The 20,078-nt window shown below is 40.2% G+C and overlaps 1 protein-coding gene across 2 annotated transcripts in view; it reads right to left on the reverse strand.

The window, feature by feature from the left end:
• Positions 1-1,022: 1,022 nt before the first annotated feature.
• GLCCI1 (glucocorticoid induced 1) overlaps positions 1,023-20,078 on the reverse strand; it is a 105,662-nt gene continuing 86,606 nt past the window's right edge. For both annotated transcript variants that reach the window (XM_070369800.1, XM_070369799.1), the window contains exons 6-8: positions 18,415-18,625; positions 3,002-3,122; positions 1,023-1,830 (exon numbers count right to left, since the gene is read on the reverse strand). In XM_070369800.1, coding sequence (XP_070225901.1) covers positions 1,485-1,830; positions 3,002-3,122; positions 18,415-18,625 — 678 coding nt within the window. In that variant the 3' untranslated portion in view covers positions 1,023-1,484. The remainder of the gene's footprint in view (positions 1,831-3,001; positions 3,123-18,414; positions 18,626-20,078) is intronic.

A 20,078-nucleotide genomic window follows, 5' to 3' on the forward strand; every position in this document is an offset into this window, starting at 1 on the left:
AAACAACTGTTTTATGGAACTGAAGGAATAAAAACACAGAAACTTCTCTCCGCTTTTGAACACACTCTTTGTGCTGCAGAAAACAATGTCAGAAGTTGGGCTCTTTCGCTGACCAATCAGGAACATCTAGGGCTCTCTTCACACTTCAAGAAGTTAGGTCAAGTCTGCAGGTTCAAGGCTCTTTACTTGGGTTTATGGTCTACCCCATGCTTCCAAAATATGAACAGACGTATTCATGGTATTATTGTGAGAGGCTTAAATGAAACTGCTCCACACTGCTTGCACTTGCAAGTCACCAAATAACCTATTTTGAATTCTGAGACTCACATATGCTCTCTCTACATTAAAACAACTCATGCACCTGAACTGCTTGAGGAAAATAACCAAAGGGTGTCATTTCTTAACCTGCAGATTCAAGACTTTCCAAAAGAGAAACGAAACGTGACTATGCCTTTCGATAGATCAGTAGCATTTCATGACCCTGATGGCCAACATAAACAAACACCTCAGCCATCCTCTGGGAAAATGACACCTAGACATTCTCGTCCTTAACATCCACACACACACTGGGGGAATGTTTGTACAGCCTAGTACCTGATACTTTACTTGCAACATTGTATCAGTCTTAACTGAGCAACACCTGAACTTCTTTAAAAAAAAAAAAAAAAGCCACATGTACGCATGTTGAAACAGTGAATGCAACAGTTGTTTCACTTGTAACCGCGTGACAAAAGTGATGTCAGACACCACGGATTTGCTGGTTCTCCTCGCGTTCACCCATGTCCAGGATTTCTGTTCTCCTAGGGTTGAATGCACTTATTCTAAGAATGTGGAATGTAATGAGGAAAGGGAAATGCATAAAAGAAGCAAAGGCAAAAGAGTGCTGTTCCCTCTTTAGCTTTTTAGCTGTGAAATAGGTAATATCCCAATATGATATACATTCCAAGTTACCTGAGTTTAGACTTCGACTGAAGTACCTGAAGCTAGGCCATAGGGTGGGCCCTGTGCAACTGTTGTGGCCATTTATTTATTTTTTGCATTGTATGTATTACAGAAGTTAGAAACAAACACCTGGATCAATTGTAAACATAATCCTGAAGTACAGTATTTTTCCATAGGACAAAACACAGCAAGACATTTTCTATTTAGACAGGCAACTTTCTGATATAGAGCTTATTTATACTGAAGATTTTGGGACAAAACACAGGACACAGTACTAATCTGTCAAACATACTATGAAATGCATAGTCTCCACTTAGAATGCTGAATGATACACACATTTTGCAAGCATTACTGCTTTCCACAAAAACTGCTGAATAGGAGTTCCGTCCCTGCCAAGATAAGTGTTGAGATACTTGATTCTGATTCAGTATTCTGTTGGTGGTGGTGGTGCTGTCAGAAAGTCGGTCACTCCATGCAGATAGGTGTCTGAGCTCTAGTTCTAGTGCGTGGGACACAGGGTGGAGGCCAGCTCCCCCTTCACCTTAGATGACCACGTAGTTGTGAGCGGACATGTGGTCCTCACCCGGCAGCTCCTGCAGGAACTGCTGCTGCTGGGATGGCTGTTGGACAGAGGCCTCAGCGGAGCCCGCTATGCTGGTGTCGTCGGAAAGGGATGTGAAGGAAACCCGGGAGGAGAGCTGCTCGACGGTCAGGGTGGCCAGAGCCGAGCTCTGGCCTGAGTTAGGAGAGTTCTTGAGCATCAGGTCGGAGGCAGGGAGAAGAGGGCCTAGGAGTTTTACAGGACAGAAAGCTGATCCGGTTGGGATGAAATTAACCTTGTTTTTGTCAGGACATGAAAAGAGAGGGGCTGAGATAGGCTGACGAGACCTAAAACCGTAAAACAAAATTAGGTTTTACAATCATTAAAAAAGTCAAGCATTTTTCAAATTAACTGGAGTTCTCTAAAACGGCTAAAATGTGAATGGCAGGGAATGGATTCAGTGTACACAGAGGGATAAACATCTTCCATAGCACAAGTCAGCTGGCATACTACTGACGTACACAGCACTGAGGTGATATTGAAAACAAAAGGATTTTCAAAAGGATTGGGCAGACGAAAAAGTTTCTGAGATTAGTCTGCTTTCATTTATTTAGAAACGTGGATTATGCAATGCTAAAATGACCTCTTCTGTTAAGTACATGGGAGAGGGATTACCCCATTGGATATTTGGTTTTAAGTACTTCCTCCTTTTTCTGTATCTCTATACGTACTTCTACGAATACAGATCAGGAAAAATAAGAAAAAGTTTCAGTAGCTTCTTGTAGAGCCAGCTAGTCAGGCCAACAGAGCAGCGTCCACAAGCCCTTCCTCTCCCCCCACTCCTGGGAACTACACCGCCACCTCCTCCAAGACCGGTCTCTGTCCCCTCTGAGGTTACAGGAGTGCAGCAGCCTCCACCGGGCAAGCCTGCACCGGGACAGGGGGATGAGCGACCCAAGAGCTGCACACTCTTTTTATTTTGAGCTGTTCTGCCAAGTATTTACAACATGAATCTCTTTTCCCTTGAATATTTCTATTTTATACACACTGAACTTTCAAAAAGAATTTTAAAAAAATCTGTGAACAGGAAGTCTGAATGCAATGAATACACATGCTAGATGTGTCTACAGGGTAGGAGACAGTCCCTCCGGCTGGTGGGGTCACTGTCGTGAAGGCTACACACACGTGGGTATTCACTGTGCTGCTATGGCTGTCTGTTTTCTTTAACCATCTAAATTAATAGAGCTTATGAAAGGAAAATTCTTAAAGATTCAAAATTGATCTTGTAGGTAGTAGGGATGAATTTCCAAGTTTCTCTGTGTTAGTGTATTTCCAGCACACAGACTCTTAGTTCTCCTTAAGTCAGATCTCTTTGGCCTATTGAATTCTCTTTTCATAATTTGCTTCTGAAACACATTATCAGCTGGACGGAGTAGTTGATTCATCTGTAATCAACTGGTCTCAGTAAAAAGCTTTACAGCTTTGCAGATCCCAGCTGATAGAAAAGACATTACTTACGCCATTTCCTCAAAGACCTTCACTCGCTCACATCCCTCTGGGGGCTCCCGTTTGAACATGTAGCTGTTGTTTGGTTTGGGAGATGAAGCATACTTGGGTAGCGGTGAGCTACTCCCACTGTCTGTAAATTTAAAGCAGTTACATTAACTAGTGATTGAAAGTTCTTTTAAATTAAATGTGATTTCCAAACAAGCAGCCTTTTGCACAATTTATCCACTGCTGCCCCTTGGCTTCCACCACAGAGCTTCCTTTATTGCAAAGCTATTTCTAACATCCTTGTGTTGTACATTTCTTATAAATAAAAGCTTCAATGCAACAGAAGTCTGCCATACCACAGAACACAAAAAAGCTGATAGTTTGGTCCAGAAAACGGCATTTTGAGCAAAGCAGAGCTGTAATCCTGAAAATAAACACATCATTATGTATTTCAAAAAGGTCAACAGATGGGGTAATATGTATAAGCCATGCAGAAGCATTATAAGAGATTAGGATACAGGGTTCTCTGTATTTTCTCACTTTTCAGCTGATTTAATTGAATATATTAATTTGTGGTATAATCTTCATTACGAAAGCTGTTAGCAGAAATGTTACTAAGTACTATAAATGACATGTGTGCAGGAAAAACAGGCTTATAAGACAACAGACTTTCCCTTGGCCCACAATGAAAAAGGGAATGCTCAGAACTCTGCTTTGTAAATGTCTACATAAAAGAACTTTTTGAGCACTATTTGTATTTTTGCTGCTGGAAGCATGAGGAATCTAAAAGCATCTTCGTATTTTTGACCAAAAAGAAACGGTCTATTCATGAAAAGCCGTAAAACCTATATGCAATTTCTTCCTTTCCTACCTGGCAAAGGCTTTTGGAAATTCAAATCCACCAAAATATGTCATTATCTTTTTAAGATGCCAAGTTGTAAAGCCAGTAACATACCTGCATAAATACAGTAGTCCTATTTAAACAAATTCTGACTTAAAGCAAAACCAATCCTCAAGGCTAAAATACTAAGCACATGACCTACTGAGGATGTATTATTTTCATACATATTTTGAAAGACGGCATTAGTACCATAATTACAGGTGTCACAATTTTGATAAGTTGCTGCATTTTAAGATTCCGTGCACAGTCCAACATTCATAATCTGAGTAACAGGTTTTTGTTTTTTTTTAAATCATCATTTATGAAGTATAGTACATGCTTAAAAAGTAGACCCTTGAGGCACACTTATAGTGTATTTGGTGAATAATTCAAAGAGCATCTATGTAAGTCGTGGGAGTGCAGATGTGTGCTTGTGGTTGTATATGGCAGTATCTCTGGCTGGGAATTGTTGCCTGCAAAAGAACAAGGCCACATTACTGGGAAACCTAAGAGAACCACACAGTCTCTCCATCACTACTGTTACACATGTCCATACAGATTATGTATAGTCTCTTGGAAGAAATGACGTTTTGGAATTAAGCTGGGTTTCTTCAGACTTGAGGATTTTCTTAGATTCAGGATTTTTTTTTTTTTTTTAAACTGTTTGAACAAATGGGAAGGGAAGACAAGGAATATTTTTTCTCTTAGGGAGATGCAAAACATCATAAACCTGACTAGAATCTGGGCTCCCTGTTACTTGAGCTAGGCTAGACAAAACAACTGGTCTACCTCATGGTCTACCATGAGACCTTGAATTCAGTGTGATACCAAGATTACAGGTTGACCTTGCTTTACTGTCCAAATGACCAGCCTTGCCAAGGACCTACATGGAAAAAGTAGCTGTGGCATGTGGTGCCCCTGGGAGGGTACTGGTGGCAACATGCCCCACTGCCTGCAGGATAGGCTCAAAACCATGGGCTCGACTAGCCTTTTCTGCCATCAGCAGAGGTGTGGCCATGTCAGCAGTCAGGCATCCACCCTATTATCATGTAGGGAAAGTCATCCTGGCCACAGTCTTTTGTCTCCTATTTCTGGCCACATCACCAGACCTACTACATGATTTCTCTCATAACCTCATTGATGGTTTCAAGGGACCTTCCCAGAATGGAAAGCTAGCTGCTGAGCTGGAAGCTGGATAATCTGCAAAACTATCTTCCTATTAACAATCTATAGTGAATTACAGAGTAAATGGTTTTTCTTCTTAAAATTTTTCTAGTATCAGAGGCTTATATTTCTACAGAGTTTTACCTGCTTTAAAATTCTTTTTTGGGAGAGGGGGAGGGTGATTAATGTTTAAAGAAACACAGTATACTGTTGTCCCAGAAAGATGGTATTCAGTGCTATTATATTACCTTGCCTTTTCAATAAAAACTATTTGTAGAAAATCCACATGCACAAATGCAGACACACACACACACACATGTATGTGTGCTTGTGTATTACATCTAACATTTGGTGCTGGAAAGACAAAGCTTGAAAGAAAAAATATTGGTGCCATAAACAGATTTCTTAAATCTGTTTTTTTTCCTCCCTAAGGTAAATATGCAATCTGATAGAGTATAAACAGGAAAAAGGAATAGAGATAACTTTCTGTGGTTTTAGCTCTGTGACTAGCTGCATAGTTCTATAACCTTCAACAAGCTGCCTCTCTCTAAGTTTCTATATAACTACAGGAATTGCCATTCCTAACTAAAATTCTGTGATTTGGGGGAGGGATAGTTAGGGAGTTTGGGACTGACATGTGCACACTGCTACATTTAAGATGGATAACCAACAAAGAAGAGGGCTTCCCTGGTGGTTCAGACAGTAAATAATCCACCTGCAATGCAGGAGACCCAGGTTTGATCCCTGGGTTAGGAAGACCCCTTGGAGAAGGGAATGGCAACCCACTCCAGTAGTCTTGCCTGGAGAATTCCATGGACATAGGAGCCTGGCGGGCTACAGTCCATAGAGGTCACAGGGTCGGACATGACTAAGCAACTAACACTTTCAACCAACGAAGACCTACTGTCTAGCACAGGGACTATGCTCAGTATTATGTAAGAATCTAAATGGGAAAGGAATTTGAAAAAGGATAGATACAGGTGTATGCATAAGTGAATCACTCTGCTGTACACCTGAACCTATCACAACATTGTTAATCAACTATACTCCACTATAAAAATGTTCTTAAAAACAGGTTCTAACATACAAAAGAGGGGAGGTGTACCAAAATATTTTTTTTGCTTTATAAATGGCATGCTTTAAAAACAACTCCCATGAACAACTCATTATACCCATTCTAGACCTGGTTGTCTAACTTCTGCATGCAGATGCCTGTGTTGAGTTTGAGCCACATTTCAGTAACTAAACGTGAGGTGAGCATGCCTGCTCAGGAGATTGGGGATGAAGTCTCGTGGTTATCTGCAGTCAATCCCTTTTGTTCACAGGCATGACACATTTTCTCATTCTGTTATCCCATGTTAAGACAGTAACTAGACATGTTATTAAGTTAAATGATACCTTATGTTCTTATAACTTCATAAGCCATATGAATTATGACGTTAAATGTGATGAATATGATTATATATCTGTCTGCATTCACAATAGTTTCATCTATATTTATAATAGAATCACCCAGATCTGGAAACATTTTATTGACTATTTTATTATAGAAGATTATACTTAAGCATGTACCATACTTAGAATTAAAATATAAGTAGTATTTTTAAACACATGATAATTGGGAACTAAAGCTTGGAAAAATTAAAGATATTATTGAAGTCTGAAATTCCATATAGAAACAAAACTCATTCAACTTTGTGTTTTTGTAGTTTTCTGAATTTCTGCTTTATATACAGCCTCATTACTTTTGGTGTGTTAGGCTGTATGGCCCACAATTCTAGTATTCAAGATTGTAGATACAAAGTTGCTTCATTTATGTAGGAAGGTATGTAAAACCTTTGCCGTGGTTCTACTCTAGCCCTAAGTCTTTACATGTGCTTTATCTGCTACTATCAGATTACTTTATCAAATTAAGTAAAATTAATTCTAATATAAACAGTATAATTATAGGGCAGTGGTTCTCAACCCTGGTTTCACATTAGACTCATCAGAAGATGTTTTAAAAATACTAATAAATGCCAGTGTTGAAACCTCATCCCTATAGAGGTTCTGATTTAATTAGTCTGGGGCCCCTTTCCCAGGCATGTGCTGTCCCCACCCCCCATTTTTTCTGGTAAAGCTCCCAAATGCTTTTGAAGTATAGCCAACTTCGAGGACCAGTTATGAAAAGGTTAAAACACTGGTTTGGAGTCAGGCCACCCGATTCTCTCCAGGCCCAACCGCACGGCTGAGGAACAGTGTCATCCTCTGTGCTTTGATATATAAAATAGGAATAACTACTGATATGACGGCTGTGGAAAAAACCTGTGTCCCTGAAACACAGCAAGCTCTCAACAAATATTGGCTACAACAGTAGAAAGAAAACATCGTTACCAATTTACAAATTAAACAAAGGTGAACCATTCAGAAATTAAATGCCTATTCCATTCTGTTGGCAGAAGAGAGTAACAGAAATGTCCTTTTTAATAGAGCTGCACACTAACTTTATTATGTTATATAAAAGATAGCATCTTTTAGCATACAGAGATTTATCATTCTGAAATTTAACAACAAGGCCTAAAGTATACAGATTCTATAGATTCCTCTACAAAGAAAATATTTATTATATGTGCAGCAAGAGCCAGTAGAATATAATTGTTATTTTAATTCTAGTATGAAAATGACTTCTTTTACAGAAGATGTGGTACATATATACAATGGAATATTACTCAGCCATAAAAAAGAATGGAATAATGCTGTGTGCAGCAACGTGGACGGACTTGACTTGGAGGACAGTATGTTAAGTGGAATAAGTCAGAGAAAGACAAATTCTGTAGGACATCACTTAGATGTGGAATCTAAAAAATACAACAAAGTTGTGAATTTAACAAAAAAGAAGCAGATTTATAGATATGGAGAACAACTAGCAGTTACCCGTGGAGAAAGGGAAATAGGGAGGGGCAACACAGGGGTAGAGAAATGAGAGGCACAAACTATTAGGTATAAAATAAGCTACAAGGATATACTGTACAATGGGGGTGTAGTCACTATTTACAATAACTGTAAACAGAACCTGTAGTAATTGTCAATAGTATATACCTATAATATATAACAGTATACAGTTACTATGCTTCAATTTTAAAAATTACTTATTGTGCATTAGGAAATGAAACCATCAGCAGTAGTGTGATTTGATGGCCTAATGGAATCAACAGAAACAAGTGTACAAGCATGCCTTGATGACACACTTTTGGCACTAGTTGGCATTACCTATTGTATTGAACACCTTCGTTTTCAGTGAACTCCAAGATCACACTGTGAAAGAGCAAGGAGAACATCTGACTTTTACAAATAGTTTCTAAGATTTCTCCGTCATTTCAAAGTCAACCTTTTATGTGAAGGTTTGTTGTTGTTGAATCGCTAAGTTGTGTCTGACTCTGTTGCAACCCCATGGCTCCTCTGTCCATGGGATTTCCCAGGCAAGAATACTGGTGTGGGTTCCCACTTCCTTCTCCAGGGGATCTTCCCAACCCAGGGATTGAACCCATGTCTCCTGCATTGGCAGGTGGATTCTTTACCACTGAGCCACCAGGGAAGCCCTTATGAGAAGGTTACACAATTAAAAAAGAAAAAGCAACACAGCTATAGACAGTTAAGATCTTTCTTAGATCAGCATATAGCAAAAGGTAAGGAGGAAAAAATGTATATCTGTGGCAGATTCATTTTGATATTTGGCAAAACTAATACAATTTTGTAAAGTTTAAAAAAAATGTGAAAAAAAATTAACATTACAACCCTTGTCACTTGTATTTTTGAACTTTGTTCTCAAATAAGACTGTTTTGAATTAACTGGGACTTCACTTACATTCCCAATGTTAGGCCCATGTTTTACATTTTACTCTGCATTCACTGAGTTGATAATTTACAAATGAAGCAAACAAACTCTAGTTGCTCCTTTGTTCTTGTGTACTCACAATACACAAGAGCTTCTTTTGCAAACATAATCCTGATAAGTAGCACAACACCGCTCAGTATTGTCTTCAAATGTGACTTGGCGTCACCAACATACTAACTGGTCACTCAGACTTGTACACGAATGTGAACAAGTCACTCTGAATCTATCCGACATGGCAGTTAAAAATGAAAGCAAATCACCCTATTGAAGACAGTCTTCAAACCGATTTATAAACTAAAATCATGCCTTTTATTAATCACAATGGTAAAACTAAACTGAAAATAAATTTCAGATTACCCAGAATATTTTATATCTGGAAAAATAATTAAGGATCTTAGGAGAGTTCTTCTGCTAGAACCTTAGTTTTCACATTCTTGAGCTTTTTAGATGAACAAATTTCCAGGGACATCAGTTTTCAAAAATCTAAAACACAGTGTTTCATATTAAAGTGCTCCAAAAGTGTCCTACAGAAGGAAAAAGTTTCAATATAATTTTAAATGTGCACTTATATATTTACAGAGTGAAACTGAAGGCAAAACAAAATGCTATGTAAAAATTCAGTATTTCTCCTCTCTCCTCATTCTTGCTTAAAGGGAAATGGCATTATAACATCTCTAAGCAGATAACCAAATGTAATGTTAAACTTATATAATAGTCACCTGAAAGCCTGTTCCTTCTCTGACATTCACTGCCTTATTCACAGTGGTAACTGTTTTCCCATGTTCCAAGCTAGAACCTTGGTAGAACTCTGCCTTTATCCTCATTTTTCTAATCCCTCACCTTGTCCATCTAATCAACCACCAAATGCTGCTGACTCTTCTTCAGTCTATTTCTTCCGATTCCTCTGCCTGTGCTATCCCTCCTCATCTTTGCCCAACACTTGTGGTTTCCCAACTAGAGTGCACTAAACAATCTGCTGACATGCAGGAGGAAATCTGGAGAACGTTTATACGCATTTACTTTTTATCCCTAAAAATAAGAAAACTTTACCAATACATATTTTGTATATGAATTTAACTATGTACTTAGATAACTCAGAAATATATACATTCACATTACAGGTATAGATTAATAACTGCTGAAAAAAGTGTGTAATAAGCCAAGTTTGGAGATTCAGGACTAGACTATTAAAATAGCGTCTTATCTCCTTCTCTTAAAGTCTCTCTCCGCTTCTATAGCTTTATCCTTAGAGCTGGTCATGTCCTTTAGCTGGCAAAAGTTCTTCACTTAGTTGTCTGTTTATTTCAGCAAGGCTACAAGGCCCTTATGAAATAGTGGCCTTCCTACCTACATCTCCACTCTTACTGCTTTCTCCTCCCTACCACTTATTCCTGTGCTCCAGCCATACGATTTTGTACTGTTCTCCACACAACAGGCTCTTTCACAGCTGAATGACTGTGAAATGGCCATTCCTCTTGCAAAGGCAGCAACAAGTAGTGTGAAGTTCCTACAAAAGATTTCTGCTGGCCTCTGGACTCCAAAGACTTTAGGAAAGTTAACTTCACTTTTCTATGCCTTAGGCTCCCCATTCTTAAAATAATGACACTGTCCCTACTCACAGGATTGTGGTAATATTACAGGAGATAAAAAAGGTAAAGGCACCTGAGCACATTTAATCATCATAACAATCCTATGAGGCAGTACCATCATTTCCCAGAAAACCAAGATACAGAGAACCTGAGTGACTTGCCCAGAGATACACAACTAGTCAGTGGGAGAGCAGAGATTCAGTGGCTGCAGCAGAGTCAGAGTCCATGATCGTCACGCTATCTGCATCACTGTTTTGATCTATCTCAACTGTAGTGTCCTCATGAGACTAGATGATCAAGTTCCAATCTAACATTCTAGGCTTCTACTTAAGGTCTTAGAGCTTAGGCAACAGCTCTACTGGGTCTGCCTTCTATTACAAAGGCACAGTGCAAAGAACAGCTTCAATGCTTCCTATTTCTTCTTAGAGGAACAGATAACAGAAAGAAAAAATTCAACAGATTCTCCTTTTCTCTAGTCTACTTGATACCCTGTTTTTTCCCTAGTCATGATCAGAGTATAAGATGAGATAGATTTTAGCAAAGTTACTTTATTTTCTGTAATTTCAATAGGAAATCTGAACTTTATGGTTTCTTTCTCACCAAAGACCTGTCATCACTGTTAGCGTAACCTTAGAGTGGTTACTCTTTACTGTCTTTTTTTTGGGTAGCAGGGAGGATTATCCTACTCTTCCCAAAGATTCAAAAACCTAACATATATAATTAAATAACTTAAAAGGATTCTATTGTTTTTAACAATATATTCTTTAAAAATGGACATACCATGAAAGAATACTCATATACAGGGTTATTGTTACCATCTTTCTAAATTCCATATATATGCATTAGTATACTGTATTGGTATTTTTCTTTCTGGCTTGCTTCACTCTGTATAATAGGCAAAAAAAAAAAAAAATACTCAAAAAATCTCCACTAATCATTACTCTATACTAATGATAGGCAGCACTGTAGTTGTTGAGGATAAAGTAATGAGCAAATTAAAGTTACCTGCTCTTGATGGAGCTTATATCATAGTAAATAGATAACTGGAGATTAAGTGAAATTTATATATGCATCCATGCTCACTAGTGTCCGAGTCTTTTGCAACCCCATGGACTGTAGCCCACCAGGCTCCTCTGTCCATGGGATTCTCCAGGCAAAAATACTGGAATGCACTGCTATTCCCTTCTCCAGGGGAACTTCCCAACCCAGGGATGGAAATTATATATATCAAAATTATATATACAGGCATATAAATAAATTTTGGTTTGCTTTTGTTTTAGACTCTAGGTTGTAAATGCTAGAAGTGAGTTGTATGCTGCTGCTGCTGCTAAGTTGCTTCAGTCGTGTCCGACTCCGTGCGACCCCATAGTCGGCAGCCCACCAGGCTCCCCCGTCCCTGGGATTCTCCAGGCAAGAACACTGGAGTGGGTTGCCATTTCCTTCTCCAGTGCATGAAAGTGAAAAGTGGAAGTGAAGTCGCGCAGTCGTGTACGACTCTCTGCGACCCCATGGACTGCAGCCTACCAGGCTCCTCCGTCCATGGGATTTTCCAAGCAAGAGTACTGGAGTGGGGTGCCATTGCCTTCTCCGTGAGTTGTATACTTACTAATAATTTTGAATTAAGAATAGTAACTCATCCACAGAAAGTTAGCACAGCAATTGCCAAGAATCCCAGGGACGGGGGAGCCTGGTGGGCTGCCATCTCTGGGGTCACACAGAGTCGGACACGACTGAAGTGACTGAGCAGCAGCAGCAAACATTCCAGAAAGAGTGGGGAAAGGCATTTACTGGATGATTAAACACATCAGATAATGTGAATATATATAATTTCAGATGCAATCTTGAAAAAGCAAAACAGAGAAGATGAACTTAGGGACATAATTCTCCAAAAGTTCAGTTTTTAACCTATAGAATAACTCCTTTTTGGGGGTAAGAGTTCTACACTCTTTTTGTAATTTTACCACGGAGAGGTTCTTCTAGGATAATAAGCACCTAGAATCATGTGGGGATAACCTTTTGATCGAGAAACAGATCAAGGCTCAAACGAAGTGATTTTCAAGGTGTGGTAGCTAAAACAAGTGTATCTAACGTATCTATTTTCACAATATAAACCACAAAGAAAAGTGCCACCGAATTTTGGCCGATGAGGCTGCCTAGAAGATGGAGGGTTAAAGTATGTTAAGGGCAAACGCCAAAGAGTGTTAAGAAACAGAGCCCTCAAGATGACTGCAAATAGAGTTTAAAATGTATATAGAAAGGACTCAGACATCAAAGAGAGTCTTTTTCAAAAGTCTGGCTAGGGTCAGCCCTAGACCCTGAAAAGATAAAACTGTTTCTTTCTTTCCTGCAACTATGGACTTCTCAGTCCTAATACCTACAGTTCAGAAATATTAATGAGTTAAATCATGGTACGAGTTAAACAGACTGATGTGCACTGGCCCTGGAAACTCCATCCACATGATATACATTGTTCCTGTTGGGAAACCCAGTTTAAGTTCCAAGTAGCCAATTTATGGAATCTTGGAATACAGCTCTTAGTGGCTGGCCTGAGTAGAATGGTTCAGTTGACTTCATGATTAGAATAATCAATGTTTCCACAATATCTTGCAAAACTGCAGAATTTTATAACAACTGCCTAAGTGAACTGTGCCAAAGATCAACTGTAAGTGTCAGACTGAAGTCTAGATTTTGTGACTTGGTACCAATAAGGAAAGCTGGCAGAGCTGCTCAAAGAAATAATATTTGACACTGCGATTTACATTATATAAATGACTGTTTTTCTCCCTTGCATTTTGGGTGTGATAAGGTAGAATTTAGGCTAACTAACCATAGGATATATTCTGGAGATGTGAAGATGAGAACTCTTATTCTGGATCCCTGAATTCTCCACAGAAATCATTGTGTAGACCTGTGGCTGTTACTTGGTTAGTTAGCCAAGCAACTTTACACATGATAGCTGGCTGCCTTCACCCTTTAAGTCACTGGAAAAATCTGTCCAAAAACCACCCAACTCAAAAAAATAAAACCTGAAAATAGTCTCTTAAAGGCTAGACTTTTCTTAATAGAGTGTTTTTGTCCTGGCACTGCAATTGAAAGAACCAAAGAAAAACCAACATGCTAATCAACTAAAATTATTTTATAGGTCTCAAAGTATACATGTGTCATGGAGAAAAACAGATGTTAGGGATAAGCAGAAATAACAAAGTCAGGGAAAAGGATAAGTATATAGCAGATGAACACTAGAAAAATAATCACACCAGCCCATCTCTCATTAGAGCAATAAACTCACATGCCTATCCCTCTCCCCTGGGAGCATGCCAATTCTGGATGTCTAACCTAGCTATTCCACAACAGCAACTTCAGAAAAGGTAGGTGCTCCAAATCAATCCAAACCTCTTAGAAATCTATAGCTTCCCTTTTTTCTTTACAGGAAATAAATATAAAACAAAAGATCAATTTAAGCTTTACTGTGGAAAAGTGAAAATTATAAGCTAGAATTAGTATTGTAAAAAACATTGGGCTGTTCATAGGGAAGCAATGAGTTAGAGATTATTCTATAGTTTGAATGACTTAACTATGTAAGTTTCAGAAACTGCAAAACTGACAACTCCCTCTCCTTTGTCCCTTTAGTATTCTGAATACACTTGTGTAATAGTGTATTATTTTTTAACATTACTATTAATCCTTATTAGAGTATAAAGCTCTTAAAAATAGGTATCACATCTTCCTCTTCTCTATTTCCCACTGTGCAGTACAGTGCCTGACATACGGTAGATGCCTAAGAAACGTATCTTGAATAAACCAGAAGCATAAACTCAGCTGAAATACATAAACCTCCACTCCCAATCCTAAAATACACGTGTATGTATGATACAGACACGTATACATATGTATGTAAGAGAGATGCTTTTTAATTTTCCTTCACAAAGAAGGTAGTTGATTTGAGAACTAGAAACTGAACATTGTAATAGGTCACACAGTTTTCCAGAAAACAGTACTATAAACTTGATCTTAATTACAAAGTAATGCCTCAAAGCTACATTGGTAAGTATATTAAGAAACTTATGTCATGAGGTCTTAAATTTCTAAACTGAGGTAGTTTTGTAGAAAATGGAAATGTGTCTTAAATGATTCTGCAATCTCCTTAGTTTCTAAAGAAATTTTTTAAAAAATGACTATTAGTCACACCCAACACTATTTATTCAATGTTTACTACATACCAGGAGTTGTGCTAAGCACTTTGTTCCAATATCTCATTTAACCCCAACAGTGGTATGAAGTATAAAACAAGTATTATCACCCTGTTTTACTAAGAAAATAATTTTTTTAAAAAACTGTTGGCCTTAGAGATGATCTGAACCAATGTTCTCATTTTACATTTAAAAAAGAAACAAAAAAACACAAGAGGAACAGAACATTAACAGGCAGGTATCTGGTAAAAAGAATAAAAGGGTATAGAAAAACTATATACGACCAAAGGCAAAGTCTTAGGAAAAAGTCTAACTTCCCTAAAAAATCATCAGAATTCAGATATTATACTATTTCAGAGAGATATGTGTGTGTTTATGCTCACTGTGGTGTTATTCACAATATCCAAATCATGGGGACAACCTATGTGTCCATGAACAGATAAATAAAGAGAATGTGGTTCTAAGTGGCTGTGAGACTGCCTCATCGGATACACTCCCATAGAGGCCGGGAAGGCAAGCTCACAAACAGCAAACCAAAATGGAACTCACCTATCAATTTCCTAATACATCTCCCTTTAGGTTCAGCATCTCAATTACCCATAGGATTATACTTTGAAGAAAACAAAACTCCAGAATTTACTGCCTAGCCTTATATCACTGTTATTTTTACTTTTCCTTTTAACCCAACTACAAGTGCTAATAAGTAGCAAAAGTGATCTGCAGTTATCCTTTTTTACTGGTATAACAAAAAATACAGGTTTTGGAATCAATCAAACAATATTTGCTTTACCATTTATCACCTGTGCATCCTAAAACAAGATATGACTATTAACCTTCAAAACAAACCTACTACAAGCAAGGTGTCTTCTTGTTTATTATGAAACATCCATATTAAAAATGTGAGGAATTGATTCAAGTGTCTGCTGTGGTAGGACGCCTTAGTGTATTGGAAGTTCCCTAGTCTGACATTCTTTGAAACAGACATTCCAGTTGAAGCAGAGAGATGCCTAACTAAGGTTCTGCTTTCAATACATTCTTAATGGAGGAAGAGAACTCCAAGGTTTCCAGTAAGGCAAGGGTGAAATGAAAATGGAGAAGCACTGATATCCACCCACAGAAATAAAAGCAGACGACGAAGTCCAAGGGAGCTTCCCTCTAAAATCTAAGCAGAGAGTCAGGTATAATGATGACTGAAACAAGCCAGACCAAAAGAACACAGACTGCATCATTTCAATTCTGTGAAATCCAGTAATGGGGAAAAATTAGGCTACAGTGATGGAGAAGAGAACAGTGGTTACTTCCAGGCGGAGAGCAGAAGGATTCTTTTTGGAAAGGGAGCTAAGGAGCCTTCTGGGATGCAAAATATGTTCTGTATCTTGATCCAAGAGGTAGCTGCATGAGTGCCAACGTGTAAAACTTCAGGGGGCTTAGCACTTAATATTTGGGCACTTTAAATGCATTAATATCTCAAAACAAAATGAGGGGACTGGGGGTCAAGCCAGGACAAGGCCCATAAAATCCTGTAAGATTTAGTAAACTTTATTTTTTTCATGTTTTTAAAATTTTGTTGCCTATGATCTGTTTTTCTGTGGTGACAAGCAGTAAATGTGTTACAGAGGAAGTGCAGTATTCCTTTGTAAGTAGCTAGGAAGGTGGCGGTTGGGCAGTCTTTGGGACCGTCTGTGACTCAGGGTCCAGAAACTGAAAAAAGAGAGTGAACACTGGCAGTTAAGTGCCTGACATGAGGACAGGAGGACACGGGCAGTGAGAGCCTGACAGGAGGACAGGAGGACACAGGCAGTGAGGGCCTGACAGGAGGACACGGGCGCTGAGGGCCTGACTGAGGACAGGAGGACACAGGCAGTGAGGGCCTGACAGGAGGACAGGAGGACACGGGTGGTGAGGGCCTGACTGAGGACAGGAGGACACAGGCGGTGAGGGCCTGACAGGAGGACACGGGTGGTGAGGGCCTGACAGGAGGACAGGAGGACAGGAGGACACGGGTGGTGAGGGCCTGACTGAGGACAGGAGGACAGGTGAGGGCCTGAGGGCCTAGGAGAGGACAGGAGGACACGGGTGAGGGCCTGACTGAGGACAGGAGGACACAGGCGCTGAGGGCCTGACTGAGGACAGGAGGACACGGGCGCTGAGGGCCTGACTGAGGACAGGAGGACACGGGCGCTGAGGGCCTGACTGAGGACAGGAGGACACGGGGCCTGACTGAGGGGAGGACCTGACTGAGGACAGGAGGACACGGGCGCTGAGGGCCTGACTGAGGACAGGAGGACACGGGCGCTGAGGGCCTGACTGAGGACAGGAGGACATGGGCGGTGAGGGCCTGACAGGAGGACACGGTGGTGAGGGCCTGACAGGGAGGACACAGGAGGACACGGGCGGTGAGGGCCTGACTGAGGACAGGAGGACACGGGCGCTGAGGGCCTGACTGAGGACAGGAGGACATGGGTGCTGAGGCCTGACTGAGGACAGGAGGACATGGGCGGTGAGGGCCTGACAGGAGGACAGGAGGACACGGTGGTGAGGGCCTGACAGGAGGACACAGGCGGTGAGGGCCTGACTGAGGACAGGAGGACACGGGCGCTGAGGGCCTGACTGAGGACAGGAGGACATGGGCGCAGAGGGCCTGACTGAGGACAGGAGGACACGAGCGCTGAGGGCCTAACTGAGGACAGGAGGACATGGGCGCTGAGGGCCGGACAGGAGGACACAGGCGCCGAGGGCCTGACTGAGGACAGGAGGACACAGGCGCCGAGGGCCTGACTGAGGACAGGAGGACACGGGCGCCGAGGGCCTGACTGAGGACAGGAGGACACGGGCGCCGAGGGCCTGACTGAGGACAGGAGGACACGGGCGCTGAGGGCCTGACTGAGGACAGGAGGACACGGGCGCTGAGGGCCTGACTGAGGACAGGAGGACACAGGTGGTGAGAGCCTGACTGAGGACAGGAGGACACGGGCGCTGAGGGCCTGACAGGAGGACAGGAGGACACGGGTGGTGAGGGCCTGACAGGAGGACACAGGCGATGAGGGCCTGACTGAGGACAGGAGGACACAGGCGGTGAGGGCCTGACTGAGGACAGGAGGACACGGGTGGTGAGGGCCTGACAGGCAATAAGCCCCATGGGTTCTGCACTCTTATTGGTGTTAATAATTCATCTATATACCATAATATAATCTGTGATGTGCTGCAGGTACTTGTTAAACTTTATCTTACTTGGTTAAAAATAATTCATCTATATACCATAATATAATCTGTGATGTGCTGCAGGTACTTGTTAAACTTTATCTTACTTGGTTAAAAATATCCTCATTTTCCAACAGAATTTTTAGAAATTATTTCCTTTCAAATTAATCTTATTACGAAATCTAACCTCAGGCACGAGAACCCTAAAGTCTACCATAACCATCCTTAACTCTGGACAATACCGAGGAAAAAACTGTGTGTTGTATTATGTGAAGCTGTCCACACTCATTTTATAGCTTTCATTAACTGTTAGAACCACGCGCTGTGCTCCTCTGACACATTTATGGAAGATGTTTGCGAAAGTCACAAAGAAGGGGGTACGTGAAACCAATGAACAAACAAACCTAGATCCACCGATCCTTTACAGTCCCACCATTCAACAAAAGAAAAAAAGTGATGTAATGGTCTAAGACAAAGGAAGTATAATGAGCAAGGCCCTGTAACACACCCGCTACCTAAGTGGATGATCCCATCCTCACCTTTATCACGATCATAGAGTAAATCTTCTGTTGAGCAGGGGCTGCCGTCCTGGGATTCCGGGGGACAGAAGGGAGAGACACAGGGTGAGTGACTGCTGCAGCTGCTGCTGCGCTCCTGCACAGAGGGCGTCTGCGTGTCGATGCTTCGAGTGCTGCTGCTCCGGTAGTGAGCAGGGAGGGGGGCTCTGCGACCATCGGGGATGTCCAAAGGCTGGAAGAGCAGCAACCGTCACACAGTCAGTGACGGTTCATACACTTCATCCGTACAGAAAGCACATGCTGTTTCTTTTGATTTCACTTTTCACTATTATTGCCAGCATAGCTGATTCTTCAGAGAATAAAGACACCTATCTTAGGTCATCATTTCTGCCAGTTACCTTTAGGTCAGTACTCCCAGGAATACTACTCTAGGACAGGGGCGTCTTTTAACACTGGATCCTAACTGTGCCTGGCAGACAGCAGACACTCAATAAACATTTATCCAAAGAATTAGTCAAACTGCTCCAGAAACCACTTTGACTTGCTAATAAGAAAAGAGAAATCTCATATTCACAGGTATGGATTTCCATTTTTCATTCTTTCTTTTTTTCCTTTTACAAGCCAGGAACAGGTTTTGCAGGTTACCCAAAGTGTCTAATAAACAGACTTATTCTAGTAGAACTGAATGGAGGATATTAATATAACTGAACAATCCTACTAATTTGGTATCCAACTGAGTAGGACTACTAATGGATTTTGCCTAGTTCTAATGCATTGTTCTGAGTGACAAAAATAAACAGAAATGAAATTATAATTGTAGACTCATATATGAATCATGTATTTTCAACCTAAGAAGACCCTAGACCTCATCAGTACAGTATCTTCACCAATAAAGAACTTATAGAGCTCCTGCTGACATGATCATTTAAATGGCATCAGAGCTTCTGACTCTTTCTACTCTGCTTCTCCTGTAAAGACGTATCTTACTCATCAGCAAGCTAACAAAGTGAGGTCAACAAATACAATGTATATATTAACCATTTACAGTATTTTTGTTATTATATAGACAAGGATGAAATGCTGGGAAAAAAGAACCAGTATATGCTTAGTTTATTTACAACTTATTTTCACTATTTACAGGCTATCAATCCTGAGGTTTGTCATTTCAGAGATTTTAGAAACATTTCAGAGATTTTAGATTTAGGAACATTTGTCAGATGGAAAATGAATTAAGGTACAACATGAGACTCAAAGAGTATCAGTTTTTTCTGTAACAAGTAGAGGCCAAAACCTAAAATGAAAACTTCATTTATCTATGCAAAGTTGCTAAACCAAAACTATACCATCTTTACAACCTGACAATGACCATGCTACTATAAAGAATATAGTCACTTATGGAACATTAATTCATTTTGTAACAAATAACAAAAATAAAATTTTCCAACTTAGGAAAGAAATATTCCCAAAGATATATTAATTTACTTGGTCAAATGCTAAGAAAATAATTATTTTATTACATTATTTTCTTTTACTTAACTAAATTTAGATTTTAATTACAACTCTGCACTAAATTCTAAGAAATCACTGGTGCAGGGTTTTTGTTTTTGTTTTTTTTGACAAGATTATATGATAGATGTGGGAGTTTCTCAGAACAATCCATCAGGAAAGATCATTTTGGAAAATAC

The sequence above is a fragment of the Bos mutus genome, chromosome 4 (assembly GCF_027580195.1).
Source record: "Bos mutus isolate GX-2022 chromosome 4, NWIPB_WYAK_1.1, whole genome shotgun sequence".
Lineage (NCBI taxonomy): Eukaryota > Metazoa > Chordata > Mammalia > Artiodactyla > Bovidae > Bos > Bos mutus.